Source organism: Triturus cristatus, chromosome 2_2 (genome assembly GCF_964204655.1).
Source record: "Triturus cristatus chromosome 2_2, aTriCri1.1, whole genome shotgun sequence".
Taxonomy (NCBI): Eukaryota; Metazoa; Chordata; class Amphibia; order Caudata; family Salamandridae; genus Triturus; species Triturus cristatus.
This window is the reverse complement of record NC_140582.1, coordinates 853,325,984-853,352,262: the sequence shown is the minus strand read 5'-3', so window position 1 is coordinate 853,352,262 and position 26,279 is coordinate 853,325,984. Positions and strand designations below refer to the sequence as shown.

Below are 26,279 nucleotides of genomic sequence, written 5' to 3'. Positions count from 1 at the left end.
CTTAGGACTAGTACAGTTCCTGGGGTGATACCCCAAAACCGGTTCCAGGATGCTTGTTTCCAGTCCAGGGAGGAACCTGGCCTGGCAGTTTGGACTGGACTGTTCCCATGTGTTGAAGAGGCAAGACTGATTTGCGTATGGCTGGGTTTAAACTGGAATGGCATGGGGAGTAACAAATCAATAGATTTAGGCCCAGATGTCTTTTCTAGGGTGAATGTTTGACATTCTGTCCATCAAAATTACACTGCCATTAAAAATGCACTCAATTAACAAATTCATCAATTGTCACGCAATACAGACTTAGCAAACTACATAGTGGGGGGAGGCCTCCCTTGGCTAATTGCATCTTGCATTTGTCACCCCAGGTGGGAAGGGTATGCCCAGACATGGATCCTGTTCTCTCCATGCTACTGGAGGCAAGCTAGCCTGACTGATGAGGGGTGATACCCCGAAACTGGTCCCTGGATGCTTGTTTCATGTCCAGGGAGGACCTGGCCTGGCAGATCAGGCTGGATGGTTACCATAGGGAGCAGGGTCACAGCTGATTCGCATATGGCTGAGTTTGAACTGGAATGGCATGGGGGAGCAATAAACGATGGATTTAGGCCCAGATCTCTGTACTGGGGTGAACGTTTGATATTGTTCGGCATTCTGTCCATCAAAATTACTCTGCGATACCAAAGGGGATGATGGACGGAGCGTTTGAGCAAATCAAACACTCACCCCCAGTCAACTGATCTGGGTTTAATCCATCATCATTCTTTAGCTCACTCCACCACCCCAGTTCAGACATGGCCATATGCAAATCAGTCTGACCCTGTGCCTCATGGGAACAGTCCAGCCCGAACTGCCCAACCATGTCTTCCCTGGACTGGAAACAAGCATCCTGGGACCGGTTTCGGGTTCAAAACCCTCATCAGCCAGGCTATCTTGAATCCAGTGGCAAAGTGAGCAAGGAACCCACGTCTGGGCATACCCTGCCAACTTTGGGCGAACAAAGCGATACCAAAGGGGATGATGGACGGAGCATTTCAGCAAATCAAACACTCACCCCCAGTCAACTGATCAGGGTTTAATCCATCATCGAAACCCCGAAACCGGTCCTAGGATGCTTGTTTCCAGTCCAGGGAGAACCTGGCTTGGCAGTTCGGGCTGGACTGTTCCCATGAGACCGAGGGTCAAGGCTGATTTGCATATGGCTGGGTTCAAACTGGGACAGCATGGTGAGCAAAAAACTATGGATTTAGGCCAAGATCTCTGTACTGGGGTGAATGTATGACATTGTTCTGCATTCTGTCCATCAACTGTTGTTTTTGCATCAGAATTACTCTGCCATTAAAAATGCACTCAATAAACAAATTCACCGATTGTCACGCAAAACTGACTTAACAAACAACATAGCGGGGGGTTTCCCTGGGCTGATTACATCATATATGGAGCAAAAAATACAGCCCTACTTGAGACAAGCATTGAGGAGTAAGGCTCTAAAAAACATTCAGTGGCCCAGACTAGTGTCCCTTCAAATCAAAGAATTAAACCCCGGATGGAAATCCCTTGATCTTATAACCAGGTGTAGAATTTGCAACTATAAAACGGAATCCCTGCTACATTTGGTGTGCTGTTGCCCCGGCCAGTCACAGTGTTGTCAGAAGCTGCCAAAACCGATGTGGCTTTCCAAAGGAGCTCGGATATGTAAAGAAGCAATTTCGGTTCTGTTCTCCTGCACCGCATCAACTTGGCCAAATTTGGGAGATATATGGCTGAGCTGCGCGTCAGACTTGCCGAAAAAGAAAGTTCAGGAGACACCAGAGGAGTTTGAATGGCAGCAAGCCATCAAATAGAAAATAGATTTGCTGTTAATTGTTTAAAGCACAGTTTCAAACGACACATGGAACTTTGTCACAATAAATCCAGAGGCATTCCCATATCAGGCGGCCCATTATAGATTTTTTTTTGTCCAATAAGTTGGTCGGAAGAAACACTTTGCCATGCAATCTGATATTAATTTTCTTCTTTTAACTAGTAATGCTGCTTATATAAAGGTTTTTAATATAAATAGTGTTTCCTTGCAACCGCAATTGGACAGAAGTTTACTTATGTGCTCTTTTTACAGATGTAAGATATATTGCAAATGATTTTAAGTAATTGTGCAGTAAAATGTTTTCATTCTGTCCATCAATTGTTCTTTTTGCTTATTCCAACCCAGCATTCTACGGAGATCTCTCCAGGCCCTTATCACCTTCTTAGTAGCCGGGGGGAAGTGCGGGGTGCACTCTGCCCCCATAAAGCAAGTGTTGTATGGGTGCAGAAGTATCACCCTGCGAGTCATACCACCTTTCAATTACAATCAGTAGTTGGGAGGCTTGGTATCCCACCCTCGTATGTGGATTTAAAACATGTTGATAAGCTGATTTGTGGAAATCCCTGGTTCCAAAGGAAACTCAGTAGGATGGGGTTTGTTCTGGTGAACAACACGTGTGGTAATTTATACAGGACATTTTGCATCTGATACAGGAATCCAAGCAATGTCACCATTTTAAAAATGGCTGACCTGCTGATACGGGAGAGAGGCAGCATCAACCAGAAATTAATGCCTGTAGCCATTTTGTCAAACAGAGGTTGGATGTTTAGTTCTCATGCCATTGCAATGCCGAGCATGATATAGGAAATAACATATACTAAACTTAATATTCTCTCCCAATGCTTTCCTATGGAACAGCCAAACTGCTACAATGAAAACAGCTTTTTAGGCCTTTTTCACTGTAAGGATATGTTTAACATTGAACTTTTCCATGTCCACCTTTTAAATACCATGCACCCTGGCTTATGGGCAATAAAGCCTACATAGACATTAATATTTAAAGGGAGTGTTGAGGCCTGTAAAAAAAAGTGGATATTTTGATAGTTAGAATTTGCAGCTTAAACCTGTATAGTTGTGCTGCACATGGCAGGACTGCTGCCCTACAGTCATGTTTCAAAAGAAGAGAGAGTGGCCCCACACTCCAAGAGACAGGGTACCATATACAATAAATGTATTCAAAAGCAATTTCTCTTGGGTGATTTTAGATCATTGATTATATCACACACTCATTCACTCATACAAACTACGAATATCCTCAATGCACTATTGAGACAGAACCCAACAATCAATTATAAGAATTTATGTAAATACCAGCATGCATTTATTAAAAAACAAGTATAATCATATGAAACGCGATTCATAAAAACAATAGTATTCAAGTGTTAAAAACAATCCACAAGTTGATATCAAATTCATGAAAAAGCAATACAGCAACCAGCAAAACGAGAGACAGATTGACAAACATCTGTCATCATCAACATGTTAATTCGATTGAAACAATATTGTCTGAGTTTGTAAATTCTGGTGTATCTAGACTCCACTGTTCCTCGAATTTAACCCAAAAAAAGAAGCGTTGACGCCTTTCGATGGACAAAGTATTGGTAAACCACCTTCTTCAGGACTCACAATTTTTATATCCCTCTCGAGAACAACATAATGTAATATATGCCTGCGTTAAAACAAAATATATACAGATCTATTATATAATACATTTCACAACAATATTATTTAAAAAAAAGAAATTCTACATCTACTATTCTCACAATAGTGACTCCGATATTACTAGAAGTCACTTAACATTTCTTACACATAAGGCATAAAATCATACAATTAAATTATAATTGTTTAAAGGGTCCGTCCCAATGGTGAAAAATAACTAACCCTCTAGTAAATTCAAACCAATTATCCCTTTTATCTCCATTCAGACCTCAGTATCCTAATTCTTTATCAAACGTAAAGGATATACCAAATCTATAAATAGCGGGGGTTCAGCATCCTCCCACCTCCCCTGTACATGTTTTTTATTATTAATCTTGACCTGGTGTTCCCTTCATGGAGTACTGATGTTAGTCCTTTGTGTATTCCTCAGTATTTTTAACCCCCTCCATTACTTTAGGTGGGATAGGTGAGGTTCCTATTAATTAAAACTTCCTCATATTGTCTCCCCTTGTGGTAAGATAAAACATACCTTTAAAATGTTCCTGCTGGTTATGAGGGTATCAGTTATATATCGTTCTAATCTCCGTAACTCTTTTTCCCACCATAACACTGTAGGAAAAACATAAATTTTACATAAATTCTTTAGAATTGATTTTTGGGTTCTGTCTCAATAGTGCATTGAGGATATTCGTAGTTTGCATGAGTGAATGAGTGTGTGATAAAATCAATGATCTAAAATCATCCAAGAGAAATTGCTTTTGAATACATCTACAGTCATGTTTACTTTGTCACTGCAGTGGGTTGCACAATGGATGCTACATTCCGCTGGTTACATTTAACTTACAGGCCGTTCGTGCACTCTGTACCTTATACTAGGGACTTATAGGTAAATTAAGGATGCCAATTAGTCATTTGCCACTCTCACCATGTCGAAAGGAGCGGGGACACATACACTTTACCTTGGTTAGCAGCCAGCAAAAACAGTCAGGGCAAAACCTAGGTTTACACCACACAAATAATGGTTATTTCCTAAACCCAATGAAAACCCTGCCTTGTTTCAAGAAATAATTTCAAGGTATCCTTGAAATGCTTTGATATAGAAGAACTAGCAGCCAGGTTACAGAACACTGCACCGCCTAGACATGTCACATGAGTATATTGAAATATTGCCCACCTCAAATGGCCAGCTGCTATATGGCCATGAGTTGAAGAGATTTAACACGGGGTATGAGAGGCAACATACAGTGAAACGTATAGATGAAGTACAAAACAAATGAGTATAAGGAAAAGAGTGAATCCACGACGTTGCTTGTCTTTCTAAAGTGATCTTTTATTCAAGATGTCGGTAAGGTTCAGTACAGCCAATGCGTTTCGCCCAAGCATGGGCTTCTTCAGGGCTGTAATGTTGTATAATAAAAAACCCTTTTAATTCACATGAAGTAAGGAGGCAAATACCAACCAAGAACCAGAAAGTGGTGATAAGGAAAATGAAAGCAGTAAAATACTGAGAAAATCTCCAAAATGAGAGTTGAGAAGGGAAAGCGGGCTAAGAAGGAAAGAGGGTGGTGAAGTTTTTAAGGAAGAAAGTGTTTGCTATAATAAGTAATTAGATAGGATTTAGACAAAAGAAAAAGAAAAAGTTTTTAAGAAAGCCAAGCATCATTAAAAGAGATCCACGAAATAAGTGTACGAAATAGTGAAAAGTGGTGGCCAGTGCGATCCCACTAAGATGAGCAGCTAGTCGAGTAGGTAATGCTTACCAAAGTGTTATGTATGATGTTGTAACTTTGATGAATCGCGTAAAGTCTGCTCTGTGAGTAACTTGACTGAAGGCGAGTTCTAGGAGAACCTAAGGGGTAACGTGTCATCAATTAACGAATAAGTATATAGTAAAGTAAGGCTAAAAGGCTCAATGTGCTAGTAGAGAAGTATACTGACCTCCCAAAAGCAAATTCAGTTTGTCTCCTGAGATTCAGTTCACAATAATGAAATAGTACCTGTTAAAAGTAAAATATTTAGACTAAGTAAAGTCTACGAATAAGTAATTCGGTATAGCCAGATACAAATGAGTATGTTAGCCTATAGTGGAGAGGCCAGGTAACGTGTCAAGTAATATTAGAGGTGTAGAGAAAATATTCACAGAAATAAATGAGAAATGCGCATGAGTCTATGCTAAGTTCCTGGCAAAGCCCCAGCAAAAGTACGTGTTTATAAAAGTATGCTGGGTTCATGGCCATCAAGCCAGGTAAAATAAGTGCGTAACCTCTAAATGCAAAGACAAGTGACGTGACAAGAAAACTAAATACGTGAACAAAGCATTAAGAGAAATAAGCGAATCGGTAAAAAAGCGCATGAAATCTATGCTGAGTAACTGGCAGAGCCACAGCCAACCAGTGTAAAGGCATCGCAGTGCGCGCTGTAACTGTAAGCCGGGTTCGCGACAGAGCCCCATGTATTGAAAGTAAAGGTAAAAAAGACTACTAAAATAATATCAGGGAGCCAAGTATGCGCCAGGAAATTAAAATGCATTTAAAAGTCAATTGGAGCACGTATAAAATATAAACGACCCTAGGGCCAGCTCCGAAATCAGTGTCTAAGGAGCGTAGAAGATTAAATAAGAAAGTGAGGTGCAAGTAATACGTAAATAATAAATATTAGGTCATAGTGCAAACCGTATAAGAAAAAAGGTGAAAGATTAGGTCAAAAATACAGCAAACTATCACAGCAAAGGCCACAGAATGCCCCTGAGGCAGTTGAAGGAAACGTTAGTACCGAGACGTGGAGCCTTACTTGAGCGTGATGATCCGTGTGCGGATAAAATGCCGGTTCTCCCTTATTCCGATGAGTGTGTGGGCAGTGAGTCAAAACCCGTATTTAAAGTAGATGGAAGTAAAAGACTTCCGGGTTGTGTTCAAAAGAGGAAACTAGAAACACTAGTTCCGGGTGAAGGTTGATGGAAACTCTGAAGAGACTAGAACGGCAACCTGTCTTTAAAGCCTATACTACGATAGGGCCGTAATGGTCGTGATGTGGGTCTCATGATGACTTGGAAGGCGTAAGCAGCGTACGTCCCAAAATACGCGTGCCGAAAAAATCAAAAAGAGAAAGGGACAAGAAACAACGTGAATAATGATGAAACTTACGAGTCTGTTTACCATGTTTAAGAGTAGTGAAGAAGACAGAAGTAAGTAAGGAAAGAGTAAGAAAAAATAGTGAAAAACAATGAGCCCGAGTTTCATTGTAGGGGTAGGTTTGAATAAAGAATAAGGTTAAGTGCAGAAAAAATACATATCAGTCAGTGATGGAAAAAAGGTCATGTGAAACATAAATTGAGTATTATTTGACCATGCAATGGTTTAACAGTATGTAAAATATGCACATATACAGCAAAACATATCAACAGGACAGTTTTAAATTTGAACGTGAGCACAACATATGAGTAGTCAATCATTGTATAAGGAGTACAAAATAAAGAAAGAGCTACTTCGAATATGTAAAGGAAGAAAAAGCGTAGTTCATATTCTGGTACGTTTTTAGTTAGAAGATATTCTGGACAATGAAGAAAAATAAGACAGTAAAGTAACAAAACAAGTCATTCAGGCCAGAGAGACAAATTAACAAAATAATGATAAAAACAGGAATAGTACCTAAGTGAGCATTGTTAAGATAAATCAGCAAAATGCATGAAACGATTGGTGACATCCATTGTGTATAATAGGCGATGTACGCAGACTATTTAGAAGGTGTAGGGCTGCACAGAATAGTATTAGCATTGCTAGAATCTATGGATTTAGAGAATAGCATATTTGAACAGCCGGGTATATATATCCGTTAGAGTGGTGAAAACAGCGATAAGGTCACTAAAGAGCATCTATGAGAGATAATGCATTTCTCTATGGCCTAACGAATACGCTACTCAAATACATATAGCATCGCATTAATACAAAGGTAGGTTTCAATTGCATAATCATGACACAGTAAATTTTGAAGAAATGTGTCAAATGAAGAGTGTTACAAAAAATAGTGCATCTCATTGTCGCTATTAAGTCCCAAGGTAGAAGATCTCAGAGTACAAATCCATCTGGCTTCCAATTGCCTGAGGGACAGTTCTCGGTTTCCCCCCCTTTTGTTGGGCCGTGCCAGATCAATGCCATGAAATTGAAATTTGGTTCTGTCTACAACTTCCCTGCATTCGTGTGAGACTAAGGCATACGTGGTGTCACCATTCATAATTGCTCTACGGTGTTCCTGAATGCGGGTTTTAAGTTGCCTCACTGTGCTACCCACATAGATTTTGTTACAGCCACAGATCAGTATGTATACAACAAAGCTAGTTAGACAGTTGATGAAATGCCGTATCCTGTGCGTTGTGCCTGTGTTAAATCTGAAGGTAGTGGTTCTGTTGCGACCAAGATGGCAAATGTTACAAGTGGTACAGGTATAGAATCCCAGTGGTTTAGTCAACCAGCTCTGTAGTTGTGGTGTTGTAGAGAATGTATAGCTAGGGCACAAGCTGTCCCTGAGAGTTCTACTTCTCCTGAAGGTCATTGAGGGTTTCTGTGAGATGATGTTATTTATTCCAGGGGCACCTTTAAGAAGTGGCCAATGTTTGTTCAAAATTTTGAATACCTTGTGATTAAGCCTAGAATGTGTCATGATGAATGAGAATCTCTCTTTGCCTGTTGTTGTGGTGTTCCTGTTTTGCTTCAGGATATCTGCTCTCTTCAGTTTCCTAGCCCTGTTCCTAGCTGTAAGAAGGATTTCATCTTCATAGCCCCTCCTGTGTAGTCTGTCCATTGTGAGAGTAGTAAGAGACTCAAAGTTGTCCACCTCACTACAGTTCCTACGAATGCGCACCATCTCTCCGTACGGGATGGCTTTTTTGGTGGATGTAGGATGGGAACTGCTGTAGTGTAAAATACTATTCACTGCCGTATCTTTTCTGAACAGTGTGCTGTGTATCTTGTTGTCCCGTACATATAGTTCCAGGTCAAGGAAGTGTATGGATGTAGGTGACATTTCAATGGTGAAGGTAACTAGTGTATTCAGGTTCAGAAAGTTAAATTAGTTGGTCAGTTCTTGTCTGTTTCCTGTCCAAATGATAATGATGTCGTCAATGTAGCGGCCCCAGAACTGGATATGTCCAGTCCATTCTGAGGCCGCACATGACCATGCATGGGTATGTTCTACCCACCCCATGAAGAGGTTGGCGTACGACGGTGCGAATTTAGAACCCATCGCAGTACCCTGCTCCTGTTTGCACCAAGTTTTATTAAACAGGAAGAAGTTGTTGTCCAGAATCAGATCAATCATTGTCTGGAGCATGTTGTTGTGTTCAAGGAGGCTCGCATTTCTCTTGCTAAGGAAGAAATCAGTAGCAATTTTGCCGAAGTCTTTTTTAATACAGGTATACAAGGATACCACGTCAAGTGTTGCAAACCACATACCCTCTTCCCACTCAAGGTCTTGCAATTTGTTCAGAATGTCTGTACTATCCCTGATGTAAGAAGGTAGGTTGATGACTAGGGGCTGTAGAAAGGTATCTACAAAGTTAGACATGGCTTCAGTCATGGAGCCTATGCCTGATATAATCAGGCGTCCTGGAGGAAAGGGATGTTTTTTGTGTATCTTGGGTACAAGGTAGATGCAAGGATGTCTGGGATTTTGTATTAAGAGTAAATTAAGCTCTGTATCTGACAAAAGTCCTACCTCCTTCCAATGATGTAGTTGACCATTGATGAAGGAGGTGGCTAAAGGGCATGGGTTAGTGGCGAGTTTGGTATAGTGTGCAGTGTTGTTAAGTTGTCTAAGTACCTCTCCCTCATAGTCTTCTCTATTCATTACCACCACATTGCCCCCTTTGTCTGCTTCCCTGATGACAATAGTGTCGTTGGTGCTAAGGTTGTGCAAAGCTCTTTTTTCCTCCCATGTCAAGTTGTCTTTGGTGTATTTGTTGGGATATGTCTGTAGTTTGTTTTCTAGGCAATAAAGATCCCTGGATACTAAATCATGAAAAACCTCTATGCTGTTGAGGTGTGTGCCCTGCGGTGTGAATTTACTCCGAGTATGTAGGCCACTGTCACATGAGTAGTCTTGTGTAATGTTCAGGTCCGCCAACACCCTGCTAAAAGTAGAATCATTGTCTTCATCAATGGAAAGTAGTTTGGCAACATTATTAACATGCGAAACAGTAATATCAGTTCTTGCTAGAGGTGAATTAACTGTCTGCTATTCAAAATTATTGACAGAAAAATGGCACTTAAGTTTCGCAGTACGCACAAATTTATACAGATCAATGTGCAGGTCTGAAAAAAGACCCTGAGATGTAGGGCAGTATCCAAGTCCTTTATTGAGTACATTAGTCTCATGCAGAGACAACGAGTAATTGGACAAATTAACAACCAAGTTATCCAAGGCAGCTGGTACATTAGCAATAGTTCCATTAGTGTAAGATGTGTCTACTAGCGTTTTCTCATTTGGCTCTTTTGGTAGCGTGTGAGTACCCTGTCCTTTTCTGGCATTTTTCCGCCTCCCCCCTCTCCTGATTTTTCTTTTTGCTTTCTGTTTCCAATCCTGTAACGCAGTACCTCGTCTAAAAAAGTCGACGGGCCAGCTCCCTGAGCTACACCTTCTGGCCCTCCTTCCTTACCAGTATCATCAGTAGATGATGCTCCTGAACTGATGCGGATGCTGGACATACTCCCTGTATATTATCAAATCTTGTGCCGAAAGTAAAAATGCGGCCATTTTCATAGTCACGGTCATCCCGTACTATTTTATGAAGTTTCCTAGTTTTCACATCAGATTGGTGGGTGATTTGTTCCTTTAGTATTGCATAGATTTTGGCACTAGCCTCAACTAGATTCAGTTGCTTTATCTCTTCCTCCAATGCATTTATTTCTATCTGAAGTTTGGCACATTTTCTGTCCGCATGTGCTATCAATATTTTCATCATATTGAACGATGAATTGTGCAAGTTATCCTCCCATTCCGAGAGCAGGTCAGGGTCAAGGTCATCGAAGCTGGGAACCGTGAGAATCCTAAGGCCCGGGGTACTTTCTTATTCTCCAGGTACCTTTTAAGGGTAACTGCATCCCACCATTTGGAGAGCTCACTTTTTTTGAGTCTTTCCAACTTCTGAAATTTAACTTTGAGACCTTCCTTTTGGTTGCCAATATTAGGGGCTGCTATTTTAATTTCACTGTTCTGTTTAAAGAGGTCCTTAGCCAGTTCCTCCCTGTCATCATCAAAACTCATAATTATCTGGAGAGTATAAGTGCGTCTGGCGTGCAGCAAACCTTAGGAATTGGTTTGATATAGAAGAACTAGCAGCCAGGTTACAGACAACTGCACCGCCTAGACATGTCACATGAGTATATTGAAATATTTCCCACGTCAAATGGCCAGCTGCTATATGACCATGAATTAAAGAAATTTAACACTGGGTATGAGAGGCAATATACAGTGAAACGTATAGATGAAGTACAAAACAAATGAGTATAAGGAAAAGAGTGAATCCAAGACGTTGCTTGTCTTTCTAAAGTGATCTTTTATTCAAGATGTCGGTAAGGTTCAGTACAGCCAACGCGTTTCGCCCAAGCATGGGCTTCTTCAGGGTTGTAATGTTATATAATAAAAAACCCTTTTAATTCACATGAAGTAAGGAGGCAAATACCAACCAAGAACCAGAAAGTGGTGATAAGGAAAATGAAAGCAGTGAAATACTGAGAAAATCTCCAAAATGAGAGTTGAGAAGGGAAAGAGGGCTAAGAAGGAAAGAGGGTGGTGAAGTTTTTAAGGAAGAAAGTGTTTGCTAAGATAAGTAATTAGATAGGATTTAGACAAAAGAAAAAGTTTTTAAGAAAGCCAAGCATCATTAAAAGAGATCCACGAAATAAGTGTACAAAATAGTGAAAAGTGGTGGCCAGTGCGATCCCACCAAGATGAGCAGCTAGTCGAGTAGGTAATGCTTACCAAAGTGCTATGTATGATGTTGTAACTTTGATGAATCGCGTAAAGTCCGCTCTGTGAGTAACTTGACTGAAGGCGAGTTCTAGGGGAACCTAAAGGGTAACGTGTCATCAATTAACGAATAAGTATATAGTAAAGTAAGGCTAAAAGGCTCAATGTGCTAATAGAGAAGTATACTGACCTCCCAAAAGCAAATTCAGAACGTAACCAGGTAGGCGGAGAAAAATGGGTAGTTTGTCTCCTAAGATTCAGTTCACAATAATGAAATAGTACCTGTTAAAAGTAAAATATTTAGACTAAGTAAAGTCTACGAATAAGAAGGGCGTGAGGCATCAATAATTCGGTATAGCCAGATACAAATGAGTATGTTAGCCTATAGTGGAGAGGCCAGGTAACGTGTCAAGTAATATTAGAGGCGTAGAGAAAATATTCACAGAAATAAATGAGAAATGCGCATGAGTCTATGCTAAGTTCCTGGCAAAGCCCCAGCAAAAGGCGTAAGCATCGCAGTACGTGTTTATAAAAGTATGCTGGGTTCATGGCCATCAAGCCAGATAAAAGAAGTGCGTAACCTCTATATGCAAAGACAAGTGACTTGACAAGAAAACTAAATACGTGAACAAAGCATTAAGAGAAATAAGCGAATCGCACAGATCGAACTGTGCTGTCATGAATCAACTGCTGCCAGTAGTGATACCAAATGAAGTGAGAGATTGACTGTTGAAAAAGTTGGCATGATGGAGGCAGGACCCTGGGAATGTTGGTACCCTAAACACTGCAAAGGATACATTGATGAATGCTGTTGTTGATTGGGCCATGAGTCAAACTGCAAACAGAATTAGGGTGAGTTACCTGCACATTAATTACTTAAGCTTAAGAATGTGTTTGGAATTTACTTGTGCATTGCCTATCCGACTGAGATGGCTTAGGAAATTGTTGGCCTCGTTTGTGCAGTGATTGTTGGTGGATGTGAGAAGTATCCTGATGACAAAATGTATTGGATGGCAAACTATGAAGTTAGTGACTGTTGCCACCCACTGTTTAGTTTTGCAGGAAAGAATGAGAATGTTAAATCTAAAGAAAAGTCTTTGAATTATAAAACTTGAAGCAGAGTGTGAAAGGGTGAGGACGAGGAGCCCCTGCTTGAGGGGAACAAAGAAGGGAACTGAGGAAGGACAGGGATGAGGAAAAGCGAGCGGAGGAAGAGATGTTTTGGGTGTGGGATGGTGTTGCCTTCTCTGTGGTCAACTGTGACAGTGGTAAAGAGATTGACCTGACTCTTTTTCAAATGCACCTGGTCCTTCTTAACCATCTGAATTCAACCTAATTATACAGAGCGCTCACCCAGAATTTTAGTACAGCCTGAGAGCTTACAACTGTGTCCTATGCATATTGCATGATACATGTTAAACACACCACTTGCCTTATTGGCACTGGTGCCAGCCTTTCAGATTTGAAAACCTCTGAATTATATTCATTACCTCTCTGACTAGTCTATAAAAGCAGTCAGCATTTCAAACTAGCATATTCCCCACCACATTTCTTATCTCGTTTCCATCATCATTGGCACTTTTACTGATGAGCATGCTTTTTTACTAAGTCCTACCTCACCAGCCAATCTATTCGGTCAGCTTAATTGCACTGTGTTCTATACACCCGATGGAGTCCACCTCAGTATACCCCATCACTGTGACAATGAGGTTGCCACTGTTCTGTGAAAACATGAATTGTAAACGTGTTGAAATTAATACTGAATTGACTTCAGACCTAACCAATTTACTTTCCCGGGGGCCTACCAAATTTTGGTCCCATCGAGCCAATGATGTAGGATTTATTTCTTCAAAGTCACCTGTGAAACTCATGATCAACCCACAAAGGAAACTGCCTCGGATCCCTCAATATCCCTAAATCTGAAGCTGAGACTGGCATAATTCCTCTCATTGCAGACCTCAAAAGCAGGGATTTTTAGTAGTGATTGTTAGCAGGTGTACAATCCTAATTCTTCCTATCAAAAGGCTGGAAAGACCAATGTATACAGATTTGTCCAAGATCTCTGTGCTTTCAATAATGTAAGTATCCCTAGCTTCCCTGTGGTTCCCAACCCTGCTATCATCCTTTCTTACATCCCTACACATACCCAATGGTTTACTCTGGTGGATCTTTGTTCTGCCTCCTTCTCCATCTCCATACATGAAGGGAGTTCATCATTGCCTTCTCATTCGGCAGATCTCAACTTTAGTGGCAAAGTCTCTCTCAAGGTTTTACATAATCCTTGTCAATCTGCTTCCAAGATTTAAAGAAAGGTTTGTATACTTTAGTCTTTCCCAAGGTCTTTACCTTAGTGCAATACGTTGATGATATTTTATTGTGGATCTGAGTGTCTCCAAGCATCTTTGAGATTGTGATCTGGGAGTATCTGTTGCACCTGCCTCTGTGTGACTGTGTAATGATGTGGTTGGGGACTTGATCTGTCTTTGTGAGGTTCCAGAGTCGTATTTAGGTCTCCTCCCTATAACACATATGTGGATCCTACCTCCAATATCTTCCCCCAGAGGACATTGTAAAATGCTGGGTCATCTATATTTGGACCATAACAGCACACCAGTGTGACAGAGTATGTCGCTATCCTACCCCACATAGTGCTGTAACGGCCCTGCATATCCTGCATCGCCCCCATTGCCACATATTGTGTACCCTTCTTTATCAGTATCGCCGTACCTCTAGTATAAGTAAAGTACATGGTGAAGCATCTATGCGCTGCCAGTCGTGCGGTCTGTACGGGGAGCGATGTGCGTTTCCTGCAACAAGGCTACATGGATATTATGCCTGTCCAAATAGGGTTGGACTTGCCTACATTTTCGCCGGTTCCCCAATCCGCGGACATTCGAGGTTAGGAGATTTAGTCCTGTATTACCCTGTTGTTACATCATTGAAAGTGAGGGAGAGAATATATTGCTCCTCGCGGTTAAAGACCTTCGGCCCCGGAGACCGTAGTATATCTGATGCCTAATAGCATCCGTGTTAGGTTATATACCATACAATTGATAATATGCATTGCCCCACTAACCCCCTCCCACAACGACAACCCCAACTTGTCAAAGACATAGAAACCCCCACCCCAAAAACGAATGCCTCTATTCAACATATTGTCTCAGTTGCAGGGCCAGTGACTCGAGCTGGCGTCGTGAGGTCATCGCAGCCCTGTATTACACCTGCCCCTGTGCCTGAATAAAGCTCCTTATGCCCCACTGTACAAAGTTTGTATAGAGGCCAAAGAGCTAAACAGATTTGAAAACGAAAACTAATATCTCAAGGGTGAGCTACCTCTGAAGACAAGAAAGAGAAATAAAAAGGAGGGGGAGAAGAGGGTTAAAGGATAAGGAGAGAAAGGAAACCGAAAAGGGCACAGGAGAAGAAGGGAGAGAAGGGAAAAGAGACTAGTGAGACTCAGAAACAGCGAAGTATGAGGGGTTGCTCACAAATACCCAGCAGGGATCTCCTTCCGGGGTGGTTATTTATAGGGGGACGCTGCCCCTAACCCCCTGCCATTTGCAGAAAGGAGGGGAGGCGGGTGTAATATCATCAGTGTCCTTTTACCACCGTATGGTCTGGCTTTCAGCTCTTCAGTGAAGTTTGTCATTGCCCAGTTTCTTACTAGAAATTGCTCTGTGGTTCTCTGTGATTGCAGGATCGCCCCGGGTGCAATATGCCCCCCCTGATAGAGGCCAGTTTGATCCTTTTTCCGATAATAGGGACGACGCTCGTCTCGGCTATGTTTTTGAGTCTCCGCCATTTGAAGCTCTGTTAGCACGTTTTAGGCAGTCCTCCACCTGCAGTGGATTGGTGCAGAAGAATTGCTTTCCTTGGTGCGTATTCCTAAATTGCGCCGGATACAACATAGTATAATCTATTTGGGCCTGCCGCAGTTTCTTTTTTACTGGTATGAACTTCTTCCTGGCCTCTTGCACTGTCACTGTGAAATCGGGGTAAAATGGTATGTTATTCCCCTCAAATTCAAGCTACTTCTTCTCTCTGGACAGGCAGAGGACCACTTACCGCTCCCAGTAATATAATTATCGGCTGCAGGGGTTTCCCCGGAGGAGGTCGAGGTTCCAGCGAGCGATGTGCTCTTACTACCACTAACTGTGCGGAGAGGGCATCTACTCCAAACAGCGTTTTCAACGTATGTTCTACATAGTCTTCCATTCGCCCCGAATTGGTGTTTTCCGGTACTCCCATAATACGCACCTTATTGCGCCAATATCGCGCTCCCAAATGTTCATTTTTGGCTGCAATAACGTTTAAGAGGCACTCCGTTTGCAATAGTTGGCTCTTTCTTCCATCCGACATGTCCTCTAATTCGGAGATTCTGTGCTCTGCTTCCTGCAGCCTGCTATCATGCTTTCCGCAGAAGGGTCTTCATGTCGCCATCAGCAGGATCTTGGTTGACTGGGGGTCCTTCCGCCATCTCTTGCTCCGTTGCCCTTGATTGGGACCTTGCCGCTCTGGGTTCGAAGGACAGCCTAGATTGTTTGCCCTACGATCTTCCCATTCTCGCCTTTCTCTCAGTTACTCCGGTCTCAGGGGGGTGGGGTTTTTTTGCTCTGCGCTGTATCCCCCGATTTCCCTCCACCCCCGGGGCCAGGAGGGAAGGGGGTCTTTATCAGTCACCACGGGGGCTCGTCTTCCTTGTCGCTGCCTTATGCCTCTAATCAGCAGGGTGCCCCTTCCACACAACTTAGAGGTTTTGTGCTACAGCTCTGCGCTGTTAATGGTCCACTGCCCATGTTTGCTTTACAGAGGTTTATTTGGGGTTGGGATCCTCCACACACCCCCTGAGCGGTATCAGTCAGTTCAAAGCCTTTAGGTCCTGCCTTAAGCTGCCATAGGATACTGTGCACAGGTTCCCCTCTCTTCGCACATCTGCTGCTCAATCTGCTGTGCTACTGCTTTGACATAAACCCCCGGCCGTGAATGCCACGAACGGCTCTATTGTCTCACTCCTTGCTACGGCCCAAATCTGTGATCAGCACGGCAGGATGGAGGGAGACCTCCCGCCGCCTGGTCCGCGACCCGTCTAGTGCTGGGGAGGGTGCCCTGCAGCGTTGTTGCAACTCTCCCGGGGGGGGCGCTTCACGTGCGCACCTCGCTCCTCCGTGTAGCTCCTCACCTGTACTGAGCATATGCCGCTCATTCCTTGGCTCCGGGCCCTCTCTTGTGTGCCGTGGGTACTCCTTCGCCGCATCTCAGAGTGCTTCCGTGCTGATCGTGATACTCTCCCGCAGCGGCTGGCACCCGTTCCGTCCCTTTCACTGGCCTCTGAGGGATCCCGAGTCTGTTTATATCCGTACCGCTGCTTGTCCCTCCCCTGGCATGGGTCACGGTAGCTTCGGCAGCCTCGCCGCTGCCCCTTCCACTTGATAGCCCCGGGGTGAGGCCTCCTCTCCAGGACTCTGTTGCGTCTTAATGGGCTGCAGTAATGTCGCTAGGCCTCCGACAGAGCTTTTGGTTTTCTTTGCCTCCGGCAGGGAATTATGACCCCGCAACGGCTGCTGCACACAGAGTTGCCACTTATCTGATCATTTAAATATTTTGCCAGACTCTGTCATGGGTGTACGGGCAGGATTTTGCCGGATTATGAGCCGGGGCCGCGGGAGCCTCACAGCTGTGCGGTCATCTTGTTTGCTCGCCCCCCTAGTGCCCCATATTTTAATAACCTTATATGAATTAAAATAAATTACGTTCATATTTAAAATAGTAATGAACTACTTTTAATTACATCTGTACATCACTTTGACTAATTAATAATGTCATGCACTCCCCTGGTTCCAGCCACGGAGAAGATACTGGAACTGATGCTGGACCTCCTTTCTCTGCAGGGCCTGAACCGTTCAAGGAATAGCTTCTCCCTAAACGAGGCGCGTTTCAAGTGAGGAAGTGGGGTAGGGACAAAATAAGAAAATAGAGACTTGCTGTGCTGGTTCCAGTCAGCAATTGTGGGGTACAGCATTAACTGGAGGCCCTCTGAGTTAGCTAGGTAAATATGCACGGGTCCGTGACCTCTGAATTTGCGAAGACGCAATGCACCCCTTCGCACCATCATGCAATCTGCCATTGCAGGCTGCATGCAACGGTGCAGAGAAAAGTGAATACATGACATGGCACACCCCCTGTGTACCATGCGTGCAGACACTGCATGCAGTGTAGGTAATGCACCCGTACAGCAGGCCTTTCAGTCCTAAGGCAGTGCACACTACACTACATACAAATCCTCATTCTATTACTATGATCTCCAAAGTAATCCTTTCTAGACTCCTACCTCATTATCCCTCCTTGCATCACCCCAAACCTCATTTTAATACTGTGAGTTCCCAAACAACCCATCTAAATTCTTCCCTCACCTATCCCTCCTTTGACTCTCCCAAAACTAATTTTACTACTATGATCTCCCAATAAAATCTTTCTGGACTTTCCCCTGTTCTACCCCCCCACACCCCTCGTTATCCTTTTCAATCAAACTAACAGACTCACATGCCCACCTCTTAAATTAACTCAAATTTGACTATACTAATCCACCACTGATCCTTTTTGGGTCCAGAGTAGCATGCTACTCACCGAAAAGCGCTTCAACGCCTCGTCGGAGGTAGTAAGCTCTATATAAATACAATTACAATACAATACAGTCAGTAGAAATAATAATAAGAGGCAATTACCATTAATATACTACAGGTCTCTTAAACAACGGATTGGCAATAACATCCGTGACATACACTTACAGTCTCTTTCAGAAACGCAGCAAGGAAACAGAATAACCGGAACCATTGATTGGAGCAATACACTCCCAAGGAATAACTTGAAATACCGATTGGAGTTACTGCCACTTCAAGCAAATACTCAAAACATAGATTGGAGTTAATTGACACTTCCCAGGAATAAACTCAAAATATAACTCTTAGTACAGGATAAATACATGAATCTAGTGCTCGGAGGAAAGTTCTCTAAGTGCCACTGTTTATCAGGGAAACATAGAGCCAAGTTTCTAGTCCTTGCCCAAACTCAGGAAGCTTGTTCCGCTAAGAGTGTAGCCCAGGCAAGGGGCTTGGGTTTGGGTGTGGTTTATACAATGGCTCAGGGTCCAATGGATAAAACACGGTCACATGTGGCACGTGTGGGGCACATGTCAATCGGGAAGGTTCTCTAAGACTCCTGAAGGAGACACGTGTTAGTATACTGGATTAACCTTACAGGAAGAGCAGGTGGAAGCTAACAGATGGAATCTCTTAACAGGAAACAAATGTTTCATTTTGTCTAAATGTTCACAAGGGAATACACTCCAATACCCCAGCAAGAATGGTAGCAAGCCAAGCCATTGGTTCATGTTTTCCAGGAATGCTTGCAAGCTCGGGGAAAATGGAATCAGGGGAGAGGGGATGCTCGGGCATGAAATCATAGCACACCATAAGGTGCCACAGCGGTAGCATAACATGAGCCCTTTGTGCCATGCCCACTACACAGAGGGAGCATGAGGGGGTGTGAGAGTTTCCCCCTCGCAAGGAACAAACTATAGGTTGTGGTTTGTCTGGTGGCGAGCATGGACGGAATGAACCAGCTGCGGGCATGAACATTGCTGGCTGGTTCCCAAGACTGCTCCACAGAACCATAACCATGCCAGTCAATCAAGTAAAATAAGTGTCCATTTTTACGTTTAGAATCTAAGGTTCTCTGAACCTCAAACACACCATCCAATGTAATAGGTGCGGGAGGGGGAGGGGGAGGGGAGGGGAGGAGGCTGGCTTACTATATGGTGCACACTTATTTAAGTGAAGCACCTTGCACTAATTTTAGTAGTCTTAGACAACTATAGAAAGGACTCTAAGTGGTAGCTGTGGAGAGCATCCTTCAGGGTTAGTCCAGATGGAGTGTTAAGCAGCTTGTTTTACCAGAACCAATCATATAGTGGAGGTTAAACGAAAAAGAACCACACAGTGTAGTTGTAAAAATAGGTCTATTTATTATACACACTAACTAACACATTGGTATATCTCCTACCCGGAGACATCAACACAATACACAGAATACTTGAATTGTAAACAAGTAAGCAAGCACAAATACACAGTGGTTTCCAGGGGGAAACCAAACCATATACTGAAGAAGTGGAATGCAAACTGCGGCCGAAGTTAGGACTTGGACCAGGAGACTTAAAAGAGCTGAGGACACAAGGAACCACCCGAGGTAATTACCCGGGAACCACACGGAGGCTGTGTGCAGAGTGGAAACACAGCCGCGTACTCAATGCAAGTCAATGGGAAAGTCGCGGTTACAGTTTTCAAGAAGAAGGACCCTTCCCAGTGGACCCTGAAGAAACCCGGTGGAAGGCAGAAAGTTGGAGAGTCGCCACTCCCATGGATACCCCAGGAACCAGGATACCTACATCAAGGTAGCTGGGTGCATAGGTGCGAATTGAGGTTGGAAACCACCGTAGACCACAATGGAGGACTTCAGGAAAGATGCAGCTTGCAAAGAAGGTGAAACTGTCCGGTGGAATCCAAGGGTGGATTCTTGAAGAAAAGTGCCTTCAAGCAGAGGGGACAGAGTCTATGCCACTCGGAGGAGACCTGGAGGCACGGAAGAGCACTGGCCACCGATGACGGAAGATGCAGGAGTGATGGCGGTGACCTTGTCGCTGCAGCTGTGAGGACCCGGCGACGCTGTGGAAGACCAGAAGCCATTCCCGAGTTGTCCCACGTCGTAAGTCGAGAACCAGTGGGTAGTGTCCAGCGGGAGCACCAACAATCCTTGGCAGCAGCAACAGATGTGGTATATGATAAAGGAGCAGCGTTATGACCAGCACGGTCCAAGGGACTTACCAATTGCAGGAGAGTCAGAGCAGGCCCCCAGCAAGCAGGGGAGCCCACTGAAGCCAAAGAAGACCGTCAAGAGGACTCACAGGCCAAAGGCACGGGAGTCACAAGAGGACCTCAAGCAGCTCACCAAAGATGCAGGCCCTAGTTGCAGAGGATGTGGTGAGGATGAAAGGTTTAGCAGGAAGAGATGCTGGAGGTAGCAGCTTCTTCTAGCCCAAAGATCTCTGGAGTACTGAGCCAACAAGCCTTGGCAACGTCAAGTCGACGAAGTGCACAGGGGTTCTGTTCCAGCGGTTCTGGCGAGGGATACTGGCCTCAAATTTTCTGAGAGGACAGGTCAGGCCTTGAGGGAGTTGAAGAACCACCCTTGTGTTGCTGAGTCTTTCAAAGTCCGTGGGACGTCAGTAGCAGCAGACCGGTCAGCTTTGTTGTGGTGCCTGCAGATGCAGGGGAGTGACTCCTTCACACCAAAGGAGATTCCTTTGGGTGTCTCTGACGTGCAGAGGCCTGGAGAGGAACCTGGAAGAAGCACAAGCACAGATGATGAAGAAGAGCAGCAGGGGTCTTCATTGGTGCAATCTCGGTTCCAGGTGAAGTCCAGGTGCCCAGAAGGTCGAAGTTGAAGTGGTTTCGGGTTTTAATCTTGTCCCACGACAAATCTGAAGAGCCACCCACACGTAAGCCCTTAAGTGCCCTAGGAAAGGGGTTGGAACGATTCAAGTGTCCCTCCAAGAGGAGGAGATGGACAGAGGGGAGGATACTCTCATGTCCTTTGTCCAGTTCCACACCAGGGCGGGAGCCACGGGCTCCCTGAACTGGCTCAAACTGCAGTATGCAAGGAGGGCACTAAATGTGCCCTTCAAAGCATCCTGGTGGTGCTGGCAAGCGCCCCCACTCCAGCCCAATAAACTAAGTCCTGTCTGTGAGGTGGTCACACCTCTCTGTGACAGCACACCTATTTGTTTGCCTTTCTATGCTCAAGCTCAGCTCCGCTCTAGTCTAGGGTCGGCAGCAGCTCTAGCTTGCAGGTAGACCCTGTAAGGCTGGAACCGGGAGTACTGGGGGCATCCTGGAGTACCTTAGTGCATGGAATCATACCTCCAACACCGGTAACGGTATCATTCCAACATGATTGATACAAAACATGCCCAGGTTTGGCACAACCAATATATAGTTAGCCATTACTTAATGACGCATGGTCACTATATGTATCAAAATGGCTGACCGCTCTCACAAAAGGATGGAGAATCAACTCCAGGTTTTGTAGGGGGTGCCCTTCTCATGCAGGGTACCCTCACACTTATTTTTAAGTTCCAGAAAGGTTTTATTGAAAGGGTTAATATGATCATAAAAACAATACTTTGTATTGACAATCATTTATCATTGCATAAATACAAGAAAGAGTAATAAAGAATGATGATATACAATAATCGCTGCAATAATAAAAAGATAAGATAGAAAATGATATGAATACGGTCAAAGGTTCACAAGAATCGCAAATAACAATACATGTCAACAATACATAGTTTAAAGATATTATGGGAAATGATAAGTTAAGCAGGGTTATATACAAACAATAGGAAGTAAAGGAGGCTTGGTAACTTTTTGTAGTGAGGGAGCAAGTGAAAAAGATTTCTTCACGGTATCATTTAGAAATTGTGTGAGGGGGCACCAAAGGTGTAATCGTTTTGTAGCAAGCGAGATAGCATGAACGAATGCTGTATCTAGGCGGTAGTTGTAACACACAGCGTACCACCAAGCTAAATAAAACAATTTAGAGGAATCTTTCAAATTTTTTGATATTTGCTGAAAAGCTACAGCTAGTACCCTCACACTTATAATGTAGCACCCTGCCTTCAGGATTGAAAGGCCTGCTTTAGGTGTGACTTATAGGTTTTAAGTACAGTGACCCCAGATATAATGGAAATGTATCTCTGTCATAAGTGGTGCTAGCACCAACTTAGACAGCTGCAATGTCAGGCCTGTAGTCACAGTTTAAGTGGTGTCTCATGGGTGGCAGGGTAAATGCTCCAGCCATGGGAGACCCTGGTATACCTATGCCCTGGGTCCCGTAGTACTATATACTGGAATTACATGGGTACACCAGTAGCCAATTGGGAAGGTACCAAGGTACTTACCACTGTCAAATTTAGGGAGAAAGCACAGTGACTGGGATCACAGTGACTGGGGTCCTAATTAGCAGGATACCAGTCAGACTAGTCATAAAACAGAACAACACCAGCAGCACGTGGGGGGTAACCATGAAGGCAGATCCTGCTTTCCCACAGGAAGCATGACCAGTCTGGGCACAATAAGGCTTCAACAGGGACACATGAAACACTGGATCAACGGGCAAGTCTTCTGGGAATTGTAACTTAACAGCTACAGGATTAATGATTAGTACAATAGGAAAGGAACCCACAAATCTGGGTCTTAATTTGCGCGGTATCTGTAATTGCAAGATTTGAGTGGAGAGCCAAACTTGATCTCCAACTTTGTAGTCTGGCTGTGGTTGTTGATGTCTGTTAGCATACTTTTTCATATTCAGTTTGTCCTGATGCAAATGTGACGATACCTGCTTTTGGGAATCTAACAAATGTTTTACAAAGTCTTGCATAGCAGGTACATTTCCAGAGTTCATGACAACATTCTTAGGCAACATACATGGGTATATTCCAGTTAAGCAATAAAAGGTAGAAACCCCAATAGTGTAATGCTGTGTGTTATTGTAGATAAATTTGGCAAGGTAACAAGGATTTCCAACCTTTGGTAGGAAAGGTCAAAAGACATCACAGTGTCTGTTTCAAAACCTGATTTACCCGCTCCGTCTTCCCATCCGTTTGCGCACTATAGGCAGGCGAGAGTTGAGCATCGATGTCCAATGATGTGCAAAAACTGTGCCAAAATTGGGAAATGAATTGCAGGCCCGATCAGAAATAATGACCGAAGGGAGCCTATGCAATCACCTGATTTGTGGAATGTACAGCATGGCTAGGGATTTGGTGGTGGACATTTATTTATGGGCAACAAAAAGCGCCATCTTCGAAAAAAGATCTGCTACTACCCAAATGGTAGTGTAGCCATTAGAGTTGGGAAGGTCAGTAATACAATCTATTCTGATGTTATGCCAGGGATGAGGTGGTATGGGCAAGGTTCTTAAATAGCCAGATGGGGCAGAATGGGAGGCCTTATTTTGAGACCATATTGGACAGGTCTAAACGCAGTCATGCACATCCTTGACAAGGTAGGCCAACAAAACCATCGCTGACAGTTTGCTAAAGTCTTTTGGATTCCTTGATTTTTTTTTTTTTAAATATCTTTATTGACATTTTTTCCATTTTTCAATAAACAGCACACTCAGTAACAAGCAAATGAATAAGTACATGGTATGGTACAACAGCATTTTTGGCTAGTATGTCAGACCGTACAGGGCGTACGCCAAATATTGCCAGAAGTAAGTTTAACAGGCATACCCAGCGATTGACCAAGTGTTCATTTCAAAACATGCCCGCGAATTACCATGTAATGGCGATGTAAAGGAATTGATGACAGATCACCTATTATGTCATAGTCCACCATGTTCAGCATGGCCACATGGGACGCCGACGTATCACCTACCGCCTTGCACATGAGGGGAGTTAAACATCGATGATTAGCATAGTGGACTGAACCTCAGTGGTGGGTAACATTTGTGGATGCTGGTAATGAGTTGTACCAACTCGTCGTGAAACTATATGCACATACCTTATAAGGTGCCAATAAAGAATCCAAAACACAATCAAGGAGAAAAAAAATAAAAATAAAATAGAAACAGCAACCACAACAGAAAGAAAAAGAAACAATAAATAAAACAACTGCAACTCAAGATTAGCCTTTATATCCTCAACCCCCGGGTGTCCCGGTAAGATATTGCTGGCTTCCAAGAAACCGCCTCTACCCTTCCCCAGCAAGAACCATAGTGTGAGATGGATCCAAGATGCACCAGACAGTACCCTCTGTCACACGGCATGCTCTACAGGCCAACAAATGAAGAACAGGTAATGATCGCCAAGGGCAGTAGCCTTGCATTACGCACAATTATTATCTATGTATCAAGCCGCTAGGGCACAGAGTTTAAGGGTTCACATTGGTGGAGGACGTGTGCGGGGGCTGACCGTCAGTGCTGCAGTGTTGTGTGAAGCTATTCAGCAACGTATCCCAAGGCTGGGCTGCTGGGAATTTGCGGAGACCTGCAGTCTCCTCTCTGTGTAATGCCACACTCTCTGCTCGTGCCCAATTAAGAAATGACTTCTCCCAGCTAATTGCAACAGGGGCTTCTCCCCTTTTCCAGTTCATAGTGATCCGGCGCTTCGCAGTAATATAGCCTAGGTCTCGAAAGCAGGAGAATATCTTATTCTGCTTATTTCGCTTATATAAGCCTAATATGCATATCTCCCAAGTATGCTGACACAGCACACCGGTGCACTGCTCTAGTATAGCCGTGACCCTCCGCCAATACAATGCCAATGCAGCGCAGGACCAAAGCATATGTAACAGATCCGCACCTCGAAGCTTACATCGCGGACAGGCAGCTGTATTATCTCCAAAGTATTTGGCTATGTTGTCTGGGGAGAGGTAGGCGCGGTGCAGAACAAACGTCTGAATCAATTTGAATCGAGAGTTTCGTGGTATGTTGACAGGTCCCGCTAAAACCACGTCCCATTCTCCATCTGTCCATGGGCGCCCCCTATCAGCCTCCCACTTTGCGCGGAGCTTCGTCAGCGGCAGCGTAGTGTGTATTAAAAGTGCGGATGCCAGCCAATGAACAATATGTGATCCCGCCCCCATAACATGCAGGTATTGAATAAGGTGATGCATTGGGAGTTCTGTGGTGATGTCCCCCCACGAGGACGTCAATGTATGTAGGAATGAACCATATAATAGAAACTGCCCGGGTGCCAGGCCAGTGTCTGCGGAGAGCACCTCAAACTGGATGAGTTCACCATCGGTATATAGATCGCCCAGTGTGTCAATATCTACCTCATGCCATGCACGCAGCACCGGTTCCGTAGTGTCCCTGCTGCCTCTGGGCGTACCTAGCAGCGGCAGCGCCGGGGCGTATGGCTTAGTGGACCTTGTTAAATAAAGTTATCTCTTATAGCAGTGAAGAGCAAGAGATAGTGACCATGGTGTGAATCTACGGCCTCGAGCAAGTGGGTGAAACAAGTGCAATACTTGCGAGCGTGTCCATGGTGGCAAAGCAGTAGCCGTGTCCTCCAGGTTCTTACCCGCTATCCATCTAGTTACCCACTGGAGCTGAGCCGCCAAATAATATAATTCGAGGTTGGGGACCGCCAACCCTCCCTGTGCGATCGGGGCGTACAGTTTCGTCAACGCTATTCTGGGTCTCCCCGCATTCCAAATCCGGTCGCGAAACATTTTTTCCAAATCACGGAAACATTTTGAGGGAATTTGGACCTCAATGCTGGTAAAGTAATATAAAAGCTTTGGCAGGATTAACATTTTTATTAATGTCACCCGCCCCGTCACAGTGAGAGGAAGTGTTTTCCAGAATCTCACTTGTGCCTGAATGGCAGTTACTGCCCTGGTCAGATTGCCCTCCAGCATGTCTGCTGGTTGCCGATATACGAGCACTCCCAGGTATCGAAACGTGCCCTGGTACCAAGCCAGAGGGATATCGCGATAGTATACTGGCGTCTCCACCACTGCGTCCGAAAAGGGGTAAATACCGGATTTTGCCCAGTTTACTCGTAGACCCGATAACTGGCCAAAGTCGGCCAATATATTGAAGATGGTTATGGGGATGTTGTGCAAATCCAGGACATACAGCAGGAGGTCATCTGCGTACAGCGAGATGGCGTGAAGACCGTCCCCCAAAGGTATACCCCATTCCTGTCCATCCTCTCGAAGCAAATGAGCAAGTG

The 26,279-nt window shown here is 44.0% G+C and overlaps 2 protein-coding genes across 5 annotated transcripts in view; one reads left to right on the top strand and one right to left on the bottom strand.

Annotated features, from left to right (window-relative positions):
* LOC146862880 (uncharacterized) overlaps positions 1–16,944 on the bottom strand; it is a 39,976-nt gene extending 23,032 nt beyond the window's left edge. The window contains exon 1 of the mRNA XM_085642236.1: positions 16,662–16,944. Within this exon, the coding sequence (XP_085498362.1) occupies positions 16,662–16,736 (75 nt within the window). The 5' untranslated portion in view covers positions 16,737–16,944. The remainder of the gene's footprint in view (positions 1–16,661) is intronic.
* The window catches only part of N4BP2 (NEDD4 binding protein 2), a 1,530,410-nt gene that overhangs the window by 1,027,520 nt on the left and 476,611 nt on the right, over positions 1–26,279 (top strand). The gene's annotated exons all lie outside the window — the stretch shown is intronic.